This window comes from Lithobates pipiens, unplaced genomic scaffold (genome assembly GCF_037356315.1).
Source record: "Lithobates pipiens isolate NorthernLeopardFrog02 unplaced genomic scaffold, aLitPip1_a1.2 Scaffold_25, whole genome shotgun sequence".
Lineage (NCBI taxonomy): Eukaryota > Metazoa > Chordata > Amphibia > Anura > Ranidae > Lithobates > Lithobates pipiens.
The window spans coordinates 235369428-235389250 of record NW_027507787.1 but is presented as its reverse complement, the minus strand read 5'-3'; the positions used below and the strand labels follow the sequence as shown (position 1 = coordinate 235389250).

Below are 19823 nucleotides of genomic sequence, written 5' to 3'. Positions count from 1 at the left end.
AATAACTTTTTTTTAAGCACCCCTCATACACACCCTGTAAAAAAAAAAGTGCAACATAGGCATGTGAGGTATCGTCACGAACATCAAAGTGAAAGCGATAATTCTAGCACCATAATTCAAAGTTAACACTAAACTGATAACCTGTAAAGGCCTCTACAGTGTTACCTACGGAGAATTGTGCACAATTTTAAATCCTGGCATGTTTGGTATCTGTTTACCCAACGTGACCCGATTTTTTTTTTATACTATTCACAATAATTGTGTATCGTGCCTACAATTAATTGTAGTTTCTTTTTCTCTGAAAATATGTGTTTGATGAATAGCTTGCGCAAATGCCGTACAACATAAAGAAAATTGCAACTGCCACCATTTTATTCTCCAGGGTCGTTGCCTTCAGAACATTTAGCAATTTGGCAGGTTTAGCAAAAAAAAAAAGAAAGTGGATTGTAACATTTAACCCCTTCAGATCCGCGCTATAGCCGAATGACGGCTACTGCACCGATCTACTTTGTCGGGAGGCGTTCAACAGACGTCCTCCCCTTTGCACGCCCCCTGGAGGTGAATGAGGTCAATTCGACTCGGGTGATCATAGATCGGAGCAAGGGGTCGATCCCTTACCACCTGATCAGCTGTCAGCCAATGACAGCTGATCATGTGATGTAAACAGAAGATCAGTAATCGTTTTTTTTTTTTTCTCCTCACGCTGAAAAAAAAAAAGATCACTGGCTTCTGTGCAAGGGACATCGGTCCCGAAGAGGAAGAGGCACAGCCGCCTCATCTGTGCCCACCAGTACCACCTGCCAGTGCCACCAGTGACACGAATCAGTGCCCACCAGTACATAACAGTGGCAGCAATCAATGCCCACCAGTGGTGCCAATCAGTACCACCTAGCAGTGCTGCCGATCAGTGTCGGCTACCAGTGCCGAACAGTACCCATCACTGCCACATATCAGTGCCCATCATTGCCACCCATCAGTGCCGCCTCATCAGCATACATCAATGAAGGAGAAAAATTACCTGTTTGCAAAATGTATTAACAAAATATAAAACGGTTTTATATATTTGTTTATTTTTATTTTGCTACAAAAAATTAAAAAAAAACCCCAGAGGTGATCAAATACAGCCAAAAGAATGATAAAAATGTCATTTGTGTACAGTGTAGTACGACCGCGCAATTGTCATTAAAATAGTGACAGCGCTAAAAGCTGAAAATTGGTCTGGGCAGAAGAGGGGGTTTAGGTTCCCGGTAAGCAAGAGGTTAATGGTACATAACCTATACTGTAAACACATTTCAGAGACGTGTTGTGTACGTGATCAATAACAAACGTTACCGACCACAATGTATTGATTTCCAGTTCATGACAAGTTAATCTGTGACCTCGCCTGGCATGTCAACCTTGGACGACTCAATGAACTGATTTGTGTCTGCGCTGATTTCAGATTTGCTTTTTTTTTTTTTTTTTTTTTGTATATTGTGAATGATGCTGTTCATTATCTAATGTCATCTGTCACTGCTTGCAATAAAAGTGTACCTGTCATCCATGCACTTAGCTAGGGGAGGTTATTGAGAGCATAACCAATACTCGGCCTAGGAATCAGTAACGGCAGTGAGAGATTAATCACTTTGAGGTTCATTAATAAATAAATCATAGAGCTAGTCATCTTGGGAAACTGCATGTACATTTGTTCTGTGCAAATCTGGGCAAAATCGAATGTTATTAGGCTATTTTCTCTCCAGGTTGAAGGTTATTCAATTATACACAATAGAGTAAATCAGGAAAATACTGTATTATGACCACTAGATGGAGCTGATGATCATAAAAGTTAAATAATAATTTATTATGACCATCAGCTCCATCTATTGGCTATAATATCGGATTTCTCATTTATGATGATCATTACCTCCATCTAGAGGCCATAATGTATTTCTCATTGATGATAATCATCAGCTCCATCTAGAGGCCATAATGTGGGATTTCTCATTTATGATAATCATCAGCTCCATCTAGTGGCCATAATGTGGGATTTCTCATTTATGATGATCATCAGCTCCATCTAGTGGCCATAATGTGGGATTTCTCATTTATGATAATCATCAGCTCCATCTAGAGGCCATAATTTAGTACAGTGGAACCTTGGATTACGAGCATAATCCGTTGAATGTTATCCCTTTTATATAAAATAGAGTAAATCAGGAAAATACTGTATTATGACCACTAGATGGAGCTGATGATCATAAAAGTTAAATAATAATTTATTATGACCGTCAGCTGCATCTAGGGGCCATAATGTGGGATTTCTCATTTATAATGATCATCAGCTCCATCTAGTGGCCATAATGTGGGATTTCTCATTTATGATGATCATCAGCTCCATCTAGAGGCCATAATTTAGTACAGTGGAACCTTGGATTACGAGCATAATCCGTTGAATGTTATCCCTTTATACAAAATAGAGTAAATCAGGAAAATACTGTAATATGACCACTAGATGGAGCTGATGATCATAAAAGTTAAATAATAATTTATTACAACCGTCAGCTGCATCTAGGGGCCATAATGTGGGATTTCTCATTTATGATGATCACCAGCTCCATCTAGTGGCCATAATGTGGGATTTCTCATTTATGATGATCATCAGCTCCATCTAGTGGCCATAATGTGGGATTTCTCATTTATGATAATCATCAGCTCCATCTAGTGGCCATAATGTGGGATTTCTCATTTATGATGATCATCAGCTCCATCTAGAGGCCATAATTTAGTACAGTGGAACCTTGGATTACGAGCATAATCCGTTGAATGTTATCCCTTTATACAAAATAGAGTAAATCAGGAAAATACTGTATTATGACCACTAGATGGAGCTGATGATCATAAAAGTTAAATAATAATTTATTACGACCGTCAGCTGCATCTAGGGGCCATAATGTGGGATTTCTCATTTATGATGATCACCAGCTCCATCTAGTGGCCATAATGTGGGATTTCTCATTTATGATGATCATCAGCTCCATCTAGTGGCCATAATGTGGGATTTCTCATTTATGATAATCATCAGCTCCATCTAGTGGCCATAATGTGGGATTTCTCATTTATGATAATCATCAGCTCCATCTAGAGGCCATAATTTAGTATAGTGGAACCTTGGATTACGAGCATAATCCGTTGAATGTTATCCCTTTATACAAAATAGAGTAAATCAGGAAAATACTGTATTATGACCACTAGATGGAGCTTATGATCATAAAAGTTAAATAATAATTTATTATGACCCTCAGCTCCATCTATTGGCTATAATATGGGATTTCTCATTTATGATGATCATAAACTCCATCTAGAGGCCATAATTTAGTACAGTGAAACCTTGTATTACGAGCATAATCAGTTCCAGGAGAATGCTTGTAATCCAAAGCACTCGCATATCAAAGCGAATTTCCCCATAGAAGTCAATGGAAATGAAGATAATTAGTTTCGCATTGACTTCTATTGCATGCAATACTGCACGTGGCCAGAGGTGGGGGGCGCCGAAGAGCCTTGGAAATACTCGGGGACAGCTCGGCTGAACTCGGAACCCTCAGAAAGGCTCGGAAACACTCGGGAACTGAGTATTTCCGAGTGGTTCTGAGTATTTCCGAACGGCTCCAAACTGTTGCGGGGGTCACCGGCGCCCACCGCACCTCTGGCCAAATGCGGTACTGCACACCCCATTAGCTTGAATTCTGTTCATTTTGCGTTACAACACTCGCAAACCGAGTCAGGATTTTCTAAAAAAAGTTGTTCATCTTTCAAAACCCTCGTTAATCACGTTACTCGTTAACCAAGATTCTGTTGTATTTCTCATTTATGATGATCATCAGCTCCATCTAGTGTCCATAATGTGGAAATTCTCATTTAGAATGATCGTCGGCTCCATCTAGTGGCCATAAAATGGGATTTCTGCTTTACGATGATTGTCCGCGCCATCTAGTGGCCATCATGTGGGAATTCTCATTTAGGATGATTGTCAGCGCCATCTAGTGGCCGTAATGTAGGATTTCTCATTTAAGATAATCATCTTCATCTAGTGGCCATAATATGCAATTTCTCATTTATGATAATCAGCTCCATCTAGTGGCCATAATATGGGATTTCTCATTTATTATGCTCATAAGCGGCATCTAGTGGCCATAATATAGTATTTCTAATTTATGATAATCATCAGCTCCATCTAGTGGCCATAATATAGTATTTCTAATTTATGATAATCAACAGCTCCATCTAGTGGCTATAATATGGGATTTCTCATTTATAATGATTGTCAGCTCCATCTAGTGGCCATAATATGGAATTTCTCATTTATGATAATCATCAGCTCCATCTAGTGGCCATAATATGGGTTTTTTCTTATTTATGATAATCATCAACTTTATCTAGTGGCCATAATATAGTATTTCTTATTTATGATTATAATCAGCTCCATCTAGTGGCCATAATGTGGGATTTCTCATTTATGATAATCATCAGCTTCATCTAGTGGCCATAATGTGGGATTTCTCATTTATGATGCTCATAAGCGCCATCTAGTGGCCATAATGTGGAATTGCTAATTTATGATAATCATCAGCTCCATCTAGTGGCCATAATATGGGATTTCTTATTTATGATAATCATCAACTCCATCTAGTGGCCATAATATAGTATTTCTCATGATAATCATTAGCTCCATCTAGTGGCCATAATATGGGATTTCTGCTTTACGATGATTGTCAGTGCCATCTAGTGGCCATAATGTGGGATTTCTCATTTATGATGCTCGTAAGCGCCATCTAGTGGCCATAATATAGTATTTCTCATTTATAATAATCATCAGCTCCATCTAGTGGCCATAATATAGTATTTCTCATTTATAATAATCATCAGCTCCAGCTAATGGCCATAATATGGGATTTCTGCTTTACAATGATTGTCAGTGCCATCTAGTGGCCATAATGTGGGATTTCTCATTTATTATAATCATCAGCTCCATCTAGTAGCCATAATATGGGATTTCTGCTTTACAATGATTGTCAGCTCCATCTAGTGGCCATTATATGGAATTTCTTATTTACGATAATCATCAGCTCCATCTAGTGGCCATAATATAGTATTTCTCATGATAATCATCAGCTCCATCTAGTGGCCATAATATAGTATTTCTTATTTATGATAATAATCAGCTCCATCTAGTGGCCATAATGTGGTATTTCTCATTTATGATAATCATCAGCTTCATCTAGTGGCCATAATGTGGGAATTCTCTTTTATGATGCTCGTAAGCGCCATCTAGTGGCCATAATATGGGATTTCTCATTTATGATAATCATCAGCTTCATCTAGTGGCCATATGGGATTTCTTATTTATGATGCTCGTCAGCTCCATCTAGTGGCCATAATATAGAATTTCTCATTTATAGTAATCATGAGCTCCAGCTAGTGGCCATAATATGGAATTTCTCATTTATGATAATCATCAGCTCCATCTAGTGGCCATAATATGGGATTTCTTATTTATTATAATCATCAACTCCATCTAGTGGCCATAATATAGTATTTCTCACGATAATCATCACCGCCATCTAGTGGCCATAATATGGGATTTCTGCTTTACGATGATTGTCAGCGCCATCTAGTGGCCATAATGTGGGATTTCTCATTTATGATGCTCGTAAGCGCCATCTAGTGGTTATAATGTGGGATTTCTCATTTATGATAATCATCAGCTCCATCTAGTGGCCATAATATGAGATTTCTCTTTTATGATAATCATCAGCTCCATCTAGTGGCCATATTATGGGATTTCTTATTTATGATAATCATCAGCTCCATCTAGTGGCCATAATATGGTATTTCTCATTTATAATAATCATCAGGTCCATCTAGTGGCCATAATATGGTATTTCTCATTTATAATAATCATCAGGTCCATCTAGTGGCAATAATATGGGATTTCTCATTTATGATAATCATCAACTCCATCTAGTGGCCATTAAATGGGACTTCACCGCTCTTTTCTGAATGAATAGCATTTGACCTGTAAAGGAAAGAGAAACATTCGATTTTGCCCCCATTCACACAGAACAAATGTATTTGCAGTATCACAGATCAAATGGAAGTTTTTTATTTTTATTTTTAAAACACCCCTTTGCTTTTCAAGACAATGTTACCATTTTTCTAGTAAATTTATAGGATTTTCTTTAAAAAGAAACACTGTGGTTACAGAGCTCAATGGCACTGCCACCTGCTGGTGGCACAAGCACAGTGCAGCCATGGACATATAATGGTTCTCAATGACATACAGTGGTTGGATTTTTGTCCACCAAGACCTCCTCCAGCCAAAACTATAAACCCGCAGAGACTAAGGAAGAGTTAAAAACATCTGTCAGGGTTGTCCACGATCCTACTGAGGAAATTCCAGCTCCTTTTTCTCCCTGTGACAATGGAACAAAGAATGAGGGGAGCCGTTGTCACCGGGGAAAGAAGACATAGAGAATAATAAACCTGACAGAGGTTCTAACCCTTGGTGGTTTGTTCCAGTCTGAGGACTCACTAGAGCAGGGGTCTCAAACCGGCGGCCCTCCAGCTGTTGCAGAACTACAATTCCCATGAGGCAATGCAAGGCTGACAGTTACGAGCATGACTCCCACCGGCAGAGGCATGATGGGACTTGCAGTTCCGCAACAGCTGAAGGGCCCCCTAGTTTGAGACCCCTGCACTAGAGAGATCTTCCCTCCACTTTATTCTGAGGGAAATACCCCTAATGAGTACACAGAGTCTAATACAAACCTGACAGGGGTTCTATCCCTGCCTCACTTTGTCCAAAACGAGAAAAGTTATGGCTGGAGTTTGGCTTTAAACAGCAGTAGGCTCTTGGTGGGAGGGGCCACCTATGAAATAATGGGCTAGCATTTTGCATGAAAATCCATTTAGGAGGGTCTTAAGCTTAGAGTTACGATCTGATTGGGCATTCCTCTTTAGATCTACCATTAACCGTGTAGGGGAAAGGGGCCTGTCTGATTGGGTACAGATTGATTGGTTAGTTTAGGTAAGTCCTCATGGTTTTGGTAAATGTAAGGTTGATTTACCATGCACAGTAACTCAAATAAGGATGAGGTGGTGATTCTGGGACATGACCCAGGACATGGCATCACCAGAACTGGGGGGGGGGGGGGTCCAAGCTGCTGGACTGTGGTAAGAGGAGAGCCACCTTTTTGTGTCTGGCCCGGTTGGGTCACTTTCAACATGGAGCCAATCGGCTAAAAGATCTGCGGTGGTGACAGGTACACTTTTCCAATAAATTATAAGCTGCGTATAAAGAAAAGGATAAAATGAAAGACTTTGAACCTTTTTATAGAGAATTCGGCATCAGCAAAAGATGAGACCTTTACAAGAGTCGTTACTTAATATCTTATTATGGATCTGATTGGTGGATGGAAGCAGCTTGTATTTTATAACTCAATATCATTTTCCTGAATCCGGTTGTGTAATAAAGTGTCTGATATACCCCTCCCCCCCCCAATACACAGCTCATGATACCTCAGGTTAGGCCGCTATTGGAAGGAGGAATGCGTTGGCATCATTGTATCATATATGCCACCTTTCCCTCTGTGGATACAATTCTCACCTACTATACACTGATCAATGATGATGTTGTAATTCTGATGTTCTATTACATTTATCAATAAAAAGAAATCCAACGTGTTTCGGGGGCTACATCACCCCTTCATCAGGGCTCGTCTAATGCATTTTGGGAGCTTCATTGCCCCATTCATCAGGGCTTAACTAATGCATTTCGGGGTCTTCATTGCCCTTTCATCAGGGCTTGTCTAATGCATTTCTGGAGCTTCATCGCCCCTTCATCGGGGCTTCACTAATGCATTTCAGGGGCTTCATCGCTTCTTCATCAGGGCTTCACTAACACATTTATGGGGCTTCCTTGCCCCCTTCTTCAAGGCTCCACTAATGCATTTCGGGGGCTTCATCGCTCCGTTCATCAGGGCTCGTTAAATGCATTTATAGGGCTTCATCGCCCCTTCATCAGGGCTTCACTAATGCATTTCGGGGGCTTCATCGCCCCCCTTCATCAAGGGTCCACTAATGCATTTCTGGGGCTTCATCGCCCTCTTATCAGGGCTCATCTAATGCATTTTGGGGGCTTCATTGGCCCCTTCATCGGGGCCTATCTAATGCATTTGGGGGGCTACATCACCCCATCATCAGGGCTTGTCTGTAATTAAAGAGGTGTTAAACCCAAATGCAAAAAATTTAATATATTGCTGCTTACCAATCATTAGATGTGGTGGCTGCATTTATTTAATTTCCTTTGGCCTCTCCCCCCCCATGTTCCATGTTTTCACCTGGTGATCAGGCCAGTAACGCACCTCCTGTATTAGAGCGCCCCCCACTCTGGATGAAGGTGAACAGGGTGCTCAGTAGACAGCAGCATTGTTAGTCGGGGTGGGGGGGGGGGGGGAGTGTTAAAGGGTAGACATGGGCACTGCCGGAAAAAAAAAATAGTTTTTGTTTCATTTGTTTTTTAAATTTTTCGGTCATTCGTTATGATTGCAATTTGAAAATTAGAAAATTCGAAAATAAGAAAGTAAATCTGAACATTTGAAAGAATTAATAATAACTAACTATTAAATTATAGGTATTGGAATTTCCTTTCAAATTTGGCTGTTAGTGAACGTAAAGAATACGAATTTATCCGAAGTTACGAATTATCCGAAATGGCGAATGCCGCATTTAAACGTATGTAACGGACTGAATTTACAATAAATAATAATAATTAAAAGTTTTTATTATTATTATTATTGTTGTTGTTTATTACTATTAATTCGTTAAGTTCCATATGTTTAGATGCGGCATTCATTATTTTGGATAATTCGTAACTTCAGATAAATTCGTATTCGTTATGTTGACTAAAAGCCAAATTTGAAAGGAAATTCCAATACCTATAATTTAATAGTTAGTAATGGTTATTATTTAATATTCTCAAATCTTCGGTTTTTTGCATTTTTTGAATTTTTGAATTTACGAATTTTCTGAATATTTGAATTTACGAATATTCAGAAAAATTTGTTAAATCCATTTTTTTAACAAATTTTGACAAATTCGTTAATTCGGAAATATCTGAATTAATGAATTTGTCGAAATTCGTTGAAGAATGAATTCGGAACGAAACAAATTTCACATTAATTTTACTATTAAAGGGGTTGTAAAGTCTTGAGGTTTTTCACTGTAATGCAGTAAGGTGAAAAACACTCAAGACTTTACAACCCCTTTTAATAGAAATGTGCAATTGGTTTCATTCCGAATTCATTTTTTAATGAATTTCGACAAAAACCTTCTGTGCTGCAGCAGCCCACCCCCCCCCCCCCCCCCCAGCTCAGCTCCCCTTGATCTTACCTGAACCCAATCGTTTGAACAACCATGAGCCCAGCAGCTCCAGGTGCTGTCTCGGGTCCTCATTGGCTTGACACGGGAGTCGGGGGATGGGGCTGAGTCCTGCTGTCTGTGTTAATGGATGCAAATGCTTTCTGATGTGCCTCCTGTTCTCTTTCATCCAGAGTGGGGGTGCTCTAATACTGGAGGTGTGTTTTTCTCCAGGTGAAAAAACACAAAAGAAAAGGAATGCAGCCGCTGCATGTAATGATTGATAAGCTGCAATATATATATATGACATTTTTGGTTTAACCAAAATTACCCAAATAACAGAAAAGCCCTGATGAAGGGGCGGTGAAGCCCCCGAAACACGTTGGATGTCTTTTTGTATTTCTTTAGATTGTGTCCTATAGGTTGCAGGGCGGAATAAACAAGCCTATAAAGAAACAACATCTGATTTACCTCTTTCAGGCACTTTATTAAATAAACCTGTATGCATGGTTTGCCCCTCCCCCCATCTCCAAAATGCCTTTGAAGGTCAATGTTGAGCCACGACTGTCATCCTTAATACTTTGCTTTGTTCCGGTGATTTTCAGGCAATGTTCCCAACCAAAATAAAAAAGCCTTTAAACAGCGAATCCTCAAACTGTTGCCTTGCTGCGGTCCTCCGTCCACTCCTTCAGTCAGTGAAAGCAAGTGATTCGTTCTCATTTCTTCTTCTGTGTGTTGTGGGGTTCCGGTATTCTGGTATCTGCACTGGTTTAAACTGGGCTTTAATGGTGGCCCCAATAGGAGCCTATGCATTGGCTTCCACTCTGCTCCAGGGGGGGTAATAGAGCAGAGTGAGTATGTGTACCCAGTGGGGCCGCCAATAAAGTGAAGCTGTTGCATTGCCTTTCGATTCAGGCAAAGATTTAATTATGTTAAAATACACTTGTATAAAATATGTCTTTTTTTAATTATTATTAATATTATCAGTTTTAATAATAATGATAATAATTATAATACAATTTTGATAATAATAATGATGTTAATAACAATAAAAATTATGATAATGATGATGATAATAATAATATCATCATCAACATTATTTTTTATTATTATTATTGTTATTATTTTTAATATTATTATTATCATCATCATTATTATTTTATTATTATTATCATTATCAGCATATTTATCATCATTATTATCATACGTTTATTATCATTATTATTATCATCATCATTATTATCATAAATGTATTATTATTATCATCATTATTATTATTAATGTATTTTTATTATCATCACCATTTTTATTATCATTATTATCATTATTTTATTATTATTATCATCATCATCAGCATTGTTAGCATAATAATATTATTATCATTATCATTATTATTATTATTATTATTATTATTAATAATAATAATGATGATGATAAAAAAATTATGATAATAAAAATGATGGCGATAATGATAATAATAATATTATTATGATAACAATGATGATGGTGATAATAATATTAAAATAATGATAATAATGATGATAATAATAATGCTGATAAATATAATAATACAAATAATGACGATGATAATAATAATAATAATATTATTAATAATAATAATGTTATTATTATATTAATACCAATATTATTATTATTGTCATTATCATCATCCTCATTATTAATGATAATAATAATATTATTATGATAAAAATAATGATGATGATAATAATATTAAAATAATGATAATAATGGTGATAACAATAATGCTGATAAGTATAATAATACAAATAATGACAATGATAATAATAACAATAATAATATTAATAATAATAATGATATTATTATATTAATACCAATATTATTAATATTGTCATTATCATCATCCTCATTATTAATATATTAATATTATCATCACCATTTTTATTATCATTATTATATTATTATTATCATCACCATCATTGTTGGCATAAAAATATTATTATTTTCATTATTATTATTATTATTAATAATGATGATGATAATAAAAATGATGGTGATAATGATAATAATAATATTATAATGATAACAATGATGATGATGTATCATGGGACTTGATACACTTCTGTTAGGTTGGTTTTGGTGTTGTAACCCCCCCCCCCCCCTTTCCTCTGCCACTTACTGCAGCACGGCCAGCAAGGCAACCAATCACAGCCCTCGATTCACTCTTCCGTGCTGCAGGGAGGGGGGCTACATACATAAACCCGCCACATACATACAGTCTTCCAGGGGTGTACAACCTTACGCATGTGCGAATATCTACAGGTAGCGGTATTAAAATGATAAAATTCTGATTGTAAGGGATTACTATTTTTTATTTGATGTATTTATTATTTTTCATACCTATAATAAAGCAGTTGTAAGAAAGACTTTGAATCCGACACATGACTGAAAAAGTAAAATATTTTCCTCAATTTAATGATAGGACAGATGTAAACATATTTTTTTAATTTTTATCTGAAATATATTATTTTTTTAATATACTTGTATTTCTTACTGAAATGTAAATGTAAATTTAATTAAAAAAAAATCATAATTATAATAAAGCATTTGTAAAAGGGGCGTATCACTGAAAAAGTTTCCTCAGTTTAATTATCAAACAGATGTTTGAAATCAGTTTTTTAATTTTTAATTGAAATGTATATTTTTATTGAAATATAATTGTATTTTTACTTAAATATGTTATTCTGAGTGTGGGGGGTAGTACACCTTTTTTTTTTTTTTTTTTACAACTATAATTAAGCCACTGTAAAAAAAAAAAAAAAAAAGGGTTTGAATCCTAACACAACAGCACACATGGCTAAAAAAAAGTCATTTTTTTCCTCAGCTTAGTCATAGGGCAGGTGTTTTAAATGGATTTTTTTTTTTATTTATTGAATTTTTTTTTTTATTGAAAAATAATTGTAATTTTACTTAAAATATAAATTCTGATTGTAAGGGGTATTATTTTTTATTTTATTTTTTTTCATAGCTATATTAGAGCCACTTTAAAAAGGTTTTGAAGCACAACTTCACGCATGAGCGAAGAAGTAAAATATTCGCCTCAGTTTAGTTATAGGACAGATGTTTTGTGAAGGGGGGGGGGGGTGTATTCCTTGTTTATTTATTTATTTTAGTTTTAATAACTGTAATAAAGACTATGTAAAAAGGTTTTGAATCCTAACACAACTTTACATGTGACTGAAAAAGCAAAATGTTTTCCCTAGGACATAGGTTTTAATTTGATTTTTGATTTTCTTAATTGCGTTATAGTTTTATTTTTAATTAAAATGTATATTCTGATTGTGGGATGTTACTGTTTATTTAGAACTATAATAAAGCATACATTAAAAGGTTTTAATTTGATTTTTTCATTTTTAATTGAAATAACATTTTTAATTGCATAAAAGCTGTATTTTTAATTAAAACTTAAATTCTGTTAGGTGTTACATTTATTTTTTCATTTATTAGATTTTTTATTTTTTTTGCATAACTATAATAAAGCATCTGTAAAAACAAAACAGAAAAAAAAAAAGTTTTGAACCCTTATACAACATACAGCATCTCACAAAAGTAAGTACACCCCTCACATTTCTGTAAATATTTTCTTCTATCTTTTCATGTGACAACACTGAAGAAATGACACTTGTCTACAATGTAAAGTAGTGAGTGTACAGCTTGTATAACAGTGTAAATTTGCTGTCCCCTCAAAATAACTCAACACACAACCACTAATGTCTAAATCGCTGGCAACAAAAGTGAGTACACCCTTAAGTGAAAATGTCCAAATTGGGCCCAATTAGCCATTTTCTCTCCCCCGGTGTCATGTGGCTCGATAGTGTTCCAAGGTCTCAGGTGTGAATGGGGAGCAGGTGTGTTAAATTTGGTGTTATCGCTCTCACTCTCTCATACTGGTCACTGGAAGTTCAACATGGCACCTCATGGCAAAGAACTCTCTGAGGATCTGAAAAAAATAATTGTTGCTCTACATAAAGATGGCCTAGGCCAGTGATGGCGAACCTTGGCACCCCAGATGTTTTGGAACTACATTTCCCATGATGCTCCAGTACACTGCAGAGTGCAAGAGCATCATGGGAAATGTAGTTACAAAACATCTGGGGTGCCAAGGTTCGCCATCACTGGCCTAGGCTATAAGAAGATTGCCAAGACCCTGTAACTGAGCTGCAGTATGGTGGCCAAGACCATACAGCGGTATAACAGGACAGGTTCCACTCAGAACAGGCCTCACCATGGTCCACCAAAGAAGTTGAGGTCACGTGCTCAGCGTCATATCCAGAGGATGTCTTTGGGAAATAGACGTATCAGTGCTGCCAGCATTGCTGCAGAGGTTGAAAGAGTGGGGGTCAGCCTGTCAGGTCTCAGACTACACGCTGCACTCTGCATCAAATTGGTCTGCATGACTGTCATCCCAGAAGGAAGCCTCTTCTAAAGATGATGCACAAGAAAGCCCGCAAACAGTTTTCTGAAGACAAGCAGACTAAGGACATGGATTACTGGAACCATGTCCTGTGGTCTGATGAGACCAAGATAAACGTATTTGGTGTCAGATGGTGACAAGCGTGTGTGGGGGCAACCAGGTGAGGAGGACAAAGACAAGTGTGTCTTGTCTACAGTCAAGCATGGTGGTGGGAGTGTCATGGTCTGGGGCTGCATGAGTGCTGCCAGCACTGGGGGGCTACAGATCATTGAGGGAACCATGAATGCCAACATGTACTGTGACATACTGAAGCAGAGCATGATCCCCTCCCTTCAGAGACTGGGCCGCAGGGCAGTATTCCAACATGATAATGACCCCAAACACACCTCCAAGACCACCACTGCCTTGATAAAGAAGCTGAGGGTAAAGGTGATGGACTGGCCAAGCATGTCTCCAGACCTAAACCCTATTGATCATCTGTGGGACATCCTCAAACGGAAGGTGGAGGAGCACAAGGTCTCCAACATCCACCAGCTCCGTGATGTTGTCATGGAGGAGGGGAAGAGGACTCCAGTGACAACCTGTGAAGCTCTGGTGACCTCCATGCCCAAGAGGGTTAAGGCAGTGCTGGAAAATAATGGTGGCCACACAAAATATTGACACTTTGGGCCCAATTTGGACATTTTCACCTAGGGGTGTACTCACTTTTGTTGCCAGCGGTTTAGACATTAATGGCTGTGTGTTGAGTTATTTTGAGGGGACGGCAAATTTACACTGTTATACAAGCTGTACACTCACTACTTTACATTGTAGACAAGTGTCATTTCTTCAGTGTTGTCACATGAAAAGATAGAAGAGAATATCTACAGAAATGTTGGGGGTGTACTTACTTTTGTGAGATACTGTAACTCCACACTTGACTGGAAAAAGTAAAATGTTCACCTCAGTTTAGTTATAGGACTGATGTTTTATCCATTGGTTGTTTTTCTTTTAATAATTTATCTTAATTGAACTTTTCATCATAGAAATTTGTAGAAATTTACAAAGAGGAAGAAAAAAAAATCACAAAACAAAAGAAGAAACAATACAATTCACAAAATAAAAATATACAGTAGGGCTCATATTTAATGATATACCTATAGATCTTAACATAAATTGCCATAAGAAATATTGAAATTATTTTTAAAGTTTATATTGAAATTATTATAAGTTTAAATTTGAAATTATTATTATTATGTTTTTATAACATATTTAGTGGGGTTGAAATTAAGACACAAGTCCTTCTGGTTCAGCCATTTTTTTTTTATAAATATGCATAAAAATAAAAAAAAGTTAATTTATTGGCACGGTTTTAGTGGATCTTTTCATGCGTAAAAAATAAATGAAGCTTCATGCTCGTGTACAAATTAGCCGACATGAAATCAAACCGGGTTTTAATCTTGTTTAGTGAGAGATTAATTCCTTTTCAGGACGCGGAAGGAGGTGTAGTATTCTAGGTCAGAGCGGTCATGTTACTCTGGATGACACATGCCTTATAATGGCTAAAGTTGCATTATAATTGCACTCTGAACCATTAACCTTTGACCCCCCAATACACAATAAATTAATTTAATTAATAAATTAATGAATTAAATAAAAAATACAAAATAAAATCTAAATTAAAAATGTTAATTTACACACATGAACAGACGGACTGTATACCACGTTTTACTTAAAGTGTGAAAATCTTAACACTGAACTTCTCTTATTTTCTCCCCTTTGATCTCTTAAATATACAACTTAAAATGTTTTATTGTATTTGTTCAATAAGTGCAAAAAAAAAAATAGTTGTTGATCCTACCAGAAATCCGGAGCTGCCTTGTGTCCAGTGCTTTTTCTAGTGGCCCTCACAGTCCTTATCTGGGGGACTATGGAGTCATTAATGTTTATCTTGTAGAAATGGGAGAGTGGAAGTGGTTGAGTAGTTTAGCAAGACACAATGGCCAGGGCTGACACCACTGCTGTGTGTGTGTTGTCAACAGGCCTTAAGAGCTAACGGGTATTTTTCTGAACTTTTAGGATCTTTAAAAAGGTATAAAAATGCGCATTATAGGTTATATTAAGAGAGGGGAGGATGGAAATGAAGGGGTTAATGTAAAGGCCATATAAAGTGGGGGAGGATGGAGATGAAGGGGTTAATGTACAGGTCATATATGGGAGGTGGAGATGAAGGGGTTAATGGAAAGGTCATATACAGGGGGGGGGGGATGGAGAGGAAGGACTTAATGTACAGGTCGTATAAAGAGGGGAAGGATGGAGATAAAGGGGTTAATGGAAAGGTCATATAAAGAGGAGGAGGGTGGAGATGAAGGGGTTAATGTACAGGTCATATAAAGAGAAGGAGGGTGGAGATGAAGGGGTTAATGTAAAGGTCATATAAAGAGGGGTGGAGGTGAAGGGGTTAATGTACAGGTGATATATGGGGTGGAGATGAAGGGGTTAATTTACAGGTCATATAAAGAGGAGGGTGGAGATGAAGGGGTTAATGTAAAGGTCATATAAAGAGGGGGTGGAGGTGAAGGGGTTAATGTACAGGTGATATATGGGGTGGAGATGAAGGGGTTAATGTAAAGGTCATATAAAGAGGGGGTGGAGATGAAGGGGTTAATGTAAAGGTCATATAAAGAGGGGGTGGAGGTGAAGGGGTTAATGTACAGGTGATATATGGGGTGGAGATGAAGGGGTTAATGGAAAGGTCATATAAAGAGGGGGGAGGGGTGGAGGGGATTAAAGGATTAATGTGCAGGATACAGGAGTTGGAGGGTTAATGTGTAGGTCCCAGACAGGCTGGAGGTCAGATGTTATAGGAGGGGGGCATAAAAGTGTTAAAAATGATCCCACAATCAGTTCAACTGAATGAATCAGCTGCTGCTCCATTCATTAATTTCCCATTCATTACTTACAAAGATTACAAAGAAGGCGGGAGGAGCTCCACTGTAAACAGTAGCATGTGACCACTGTGATTGGCCATCACATATCACAAGGTACAGAGCTCCTCAGATTGGCTCTGTACTCTGTAGGTGCCGAGTCATTTAATGACAGCTCAGTACATTGACTGATCAGCAAACTGGCCTCCTGAGTTGTGTTCTCCATGGCTGTTTATAAATGACAGTGAGGAAATCAGGGTCCACCAATCTGCTGTTTATAAGCATGCGGTGGCAGAACAAAGGTCAAAGCGTACCAACAGATTGTCCCTCTCTATTGGTCCTGGTGAACCCTGACCCTGGGGCGAAAGAGTTTACCGTTGTGTGGGAAAATCTTCCAAGTGTGACTGGAAGTAAAAAATAAGCTGGGACGAGAAAATGGCAGTTGCCAGTAGGAGGGAAAATGCCGGTTGCCAGTAGTCAGTAGGTAGAATGCCTTGAGGAGGTTGGTGGGGCACCATTGGGAGGTTGGTGGAGCACATGACCTAGGACATGGGTTGGGTTGAAATCCTGAGACAATCCAGTGGAATTTGGGACAGTTGAGGGTGTAGTTTGTGGACATCATGGAAAGGGGTTAGAAACTCTGCCAGGTTTATATTCTGAGTCCCTAGCTGGGAGATACAACCTCAACAATTTGTGTTGGTAACCATTCTCATTGGGAATAGAAAAGGAGGGGAAAACCTTCCTAGTGGGTCCTTCCTAGGGCTGTTAAGGGAAATTCTCCTAGACCACCTTTAGACTGATAGGAAGGCAATGTTAGCTTTTAGACCGATAGGAAAGCTATGCTTCTAGATGAGTAGGAAGACCATGCTTCTTCTAGATGTACAGGAAGGCTGTGATCCCTTTGAAACAATAGGAAGACAATGCTTCTAGATGAATATGAAGGCCATGCTTCTTCTAGATGTACAGGAAGGTCATGCTCTTTTTGGGCTGATAGGAAGGCTATGCTTTTTCTAGATGTACAGGAAGACCATGCTTCTTCTAGATTAATAGGAAAACCATGCTTCTTCTACATGAATTGGAAGACCTTGCTTCTTTCAGATGTACAGGAAGGCCATGCTCTTTTTGGACTGATAGGAAGGCTGTGTTTCTAGATTAATAGGAAGACCATGCTTCTTTTAGATGTTTAGGAAGGCTATGCTTCTCAATGAATCAAGAAGGCCATACTCCTTTTAGACAGATAGGAAGGCTATGCTTATAGATGAATAGGAAGACCATGCTTCTTCTAGATGTACAGGAAGGCCATGCTCCCTTTGGGCCGATAGGAAGTCTATGCTTCTCACTGAATAGGAAGATCATGCTTCTTCTAGATGAATAGGAAGACCATGCTTCTTCTAGATATATAGAAAGGCCATGCTTCTTTTGGACCAATAGAAAGGCAATGCTTCTCGATGGATCAAGAAGGCCATACTCCATTTAGACCAATAGGAAGGCTATGCTTCTAGATAAATATAAGACCATGCTTATTTTGGATGTACCGGATGGCCATGTTCATTTTGGACTGATAGAAAGGCTATGCATTAAGATTAATAGGAAGACCATGCATCTTCTAGATGTACAAGAAGACCATGCTTCTTTTGGATGAATAGGAAAACCATGCTTCTTCTAGATGAATAGGAAAACCATGCTTCTTCTTGATGTACAGGAAGGCCATGCTCCTTTTGGACCGATAGGAAGGCTATGCTTCTTAATGGATCAAGAAGGCCATACACCATTTAGATCGATAGGAAGGCTATGCTTCTAGATGAATAGGAAGACCATGCTTCTTCTAGATATACAGGAAGGCCATGCTCCCTTTGGACCGATAGGAAGGCTATGCTTCTAGATGAATAAGAAGACCATGCTTCTTCTAGATGTACAGGAAGGCCATGATCCCTTTGGAACCGATACAAAGACTATGCTTCTAGATGAATAAGAAGATCATGCTTCTTCTAGATGTACAGAAAGGCCATGATCTCCTTGGACCAATAAGAAGGCTATGCTTCTAAATGGATCAAGAAGGCCATACTACTTTTATGCCAATAGGAAGGCTATGCTTCTTAATGAATAGGAAACCATGCTTATTTTTGGTGTACAGGAAGGTCAGGCTCCATTTGGACAGATAGGAAGGCTGGACAGATAGAAAGACTATGCTTCTTAATGAATTTGAAGATCATGCTTCTAGATGTACAGGAGGGCCATACTTCCTTTGGACCAATAGGAAGGCTGGACATAGGAAGGCTATGCTTCTAGATGAATAGGAAGTCCATGCTTTATCCAGATGAATGGGAAGGCCATGATATCTTTGGACTAATAGGAAGGTTATGCTTCTTGATGGTTCAAGAAGGCCATACTGCTTTTAGACCAACAGGAAGGCTATACTTGTAGATAAGAAGGCCGTGGTAATTTTAGACTGATAGAAAGACCACCTCCTTTTAGACCGATAGGAATACCGTGAGGCTTCTGGATGTACAGGAAGGCCGTGCTCCCTTTGGACTGATGCTCCTATAAGATGGATGGGAAGGGGAATAGAGAGAGCAGTAAAATCTGGCAGAGGTTCTAACCCTTTGGCTGGAGTTCTGTCTCCAGCATCAGTGTTAATCTAGGAACCTTATTTTCTTCTGGAGCGTTTAAAAGAAACTCAATTATTTTTTCTAAATTAAATTAATTTGATCCCTGGTTTACAATTTTTCTTTAAATGTTGTAGACAGGCCCAATGCAATCTTAAATCTGACCTTTTAGTAAAACACAATATCTGTTCACATTGCCTGGCCCCCCTAAAAGTTATATTTTACTCTCCCCACCCCCCCGTCTTCCACGTTGTTTGCTGTATTGTTGCCATTACCGTCCCTCCAGAAGGATCCCTAAGGAATGCAGAGCAGCTGAAATCTCTCATGATGATACTTCAGTCCATTGCAAGAGCATTTTCTCACAAGGTTTCAGCTGCTCTGTATTCCCAGGATCCCACCGGAAGAGGGTGTGATGTCACGTTTGCCTAGGCACTGCGGGAAGGCGCCGGGGCTGTGTAAGCAGGC

General features: G+C 38.2%; 1 protein-coding gene across 4 annotated transcripts in view; it reads left to right on the top strand.

Annotated features, from left to right (window-relative positions):
- The window catches only part of KCNIP2 (potassium voltage-gated channel interacting protein 2), a 564205-nt gene that overhangs the window by 509345 nt on the left and 35037 nt on the right, over positions 1-19823 (top strand). Inside the window, exon 2 of one of the 4 annotated variants that reach the window (XM_077455685.1) lies at positions 9999-10094. The exons of the other annotated variants lie outside the window; for them this stretch is intronic. Within the exon in view, the coding sequence (XP_077311811.1) occupies positions 9999-10094 (96 nt within the window). The remainder of the gene's footprint in view (positions 1-9998; positions 10095-19823) is intronic. 4 annotated transcript variants of the gene reach the window in all.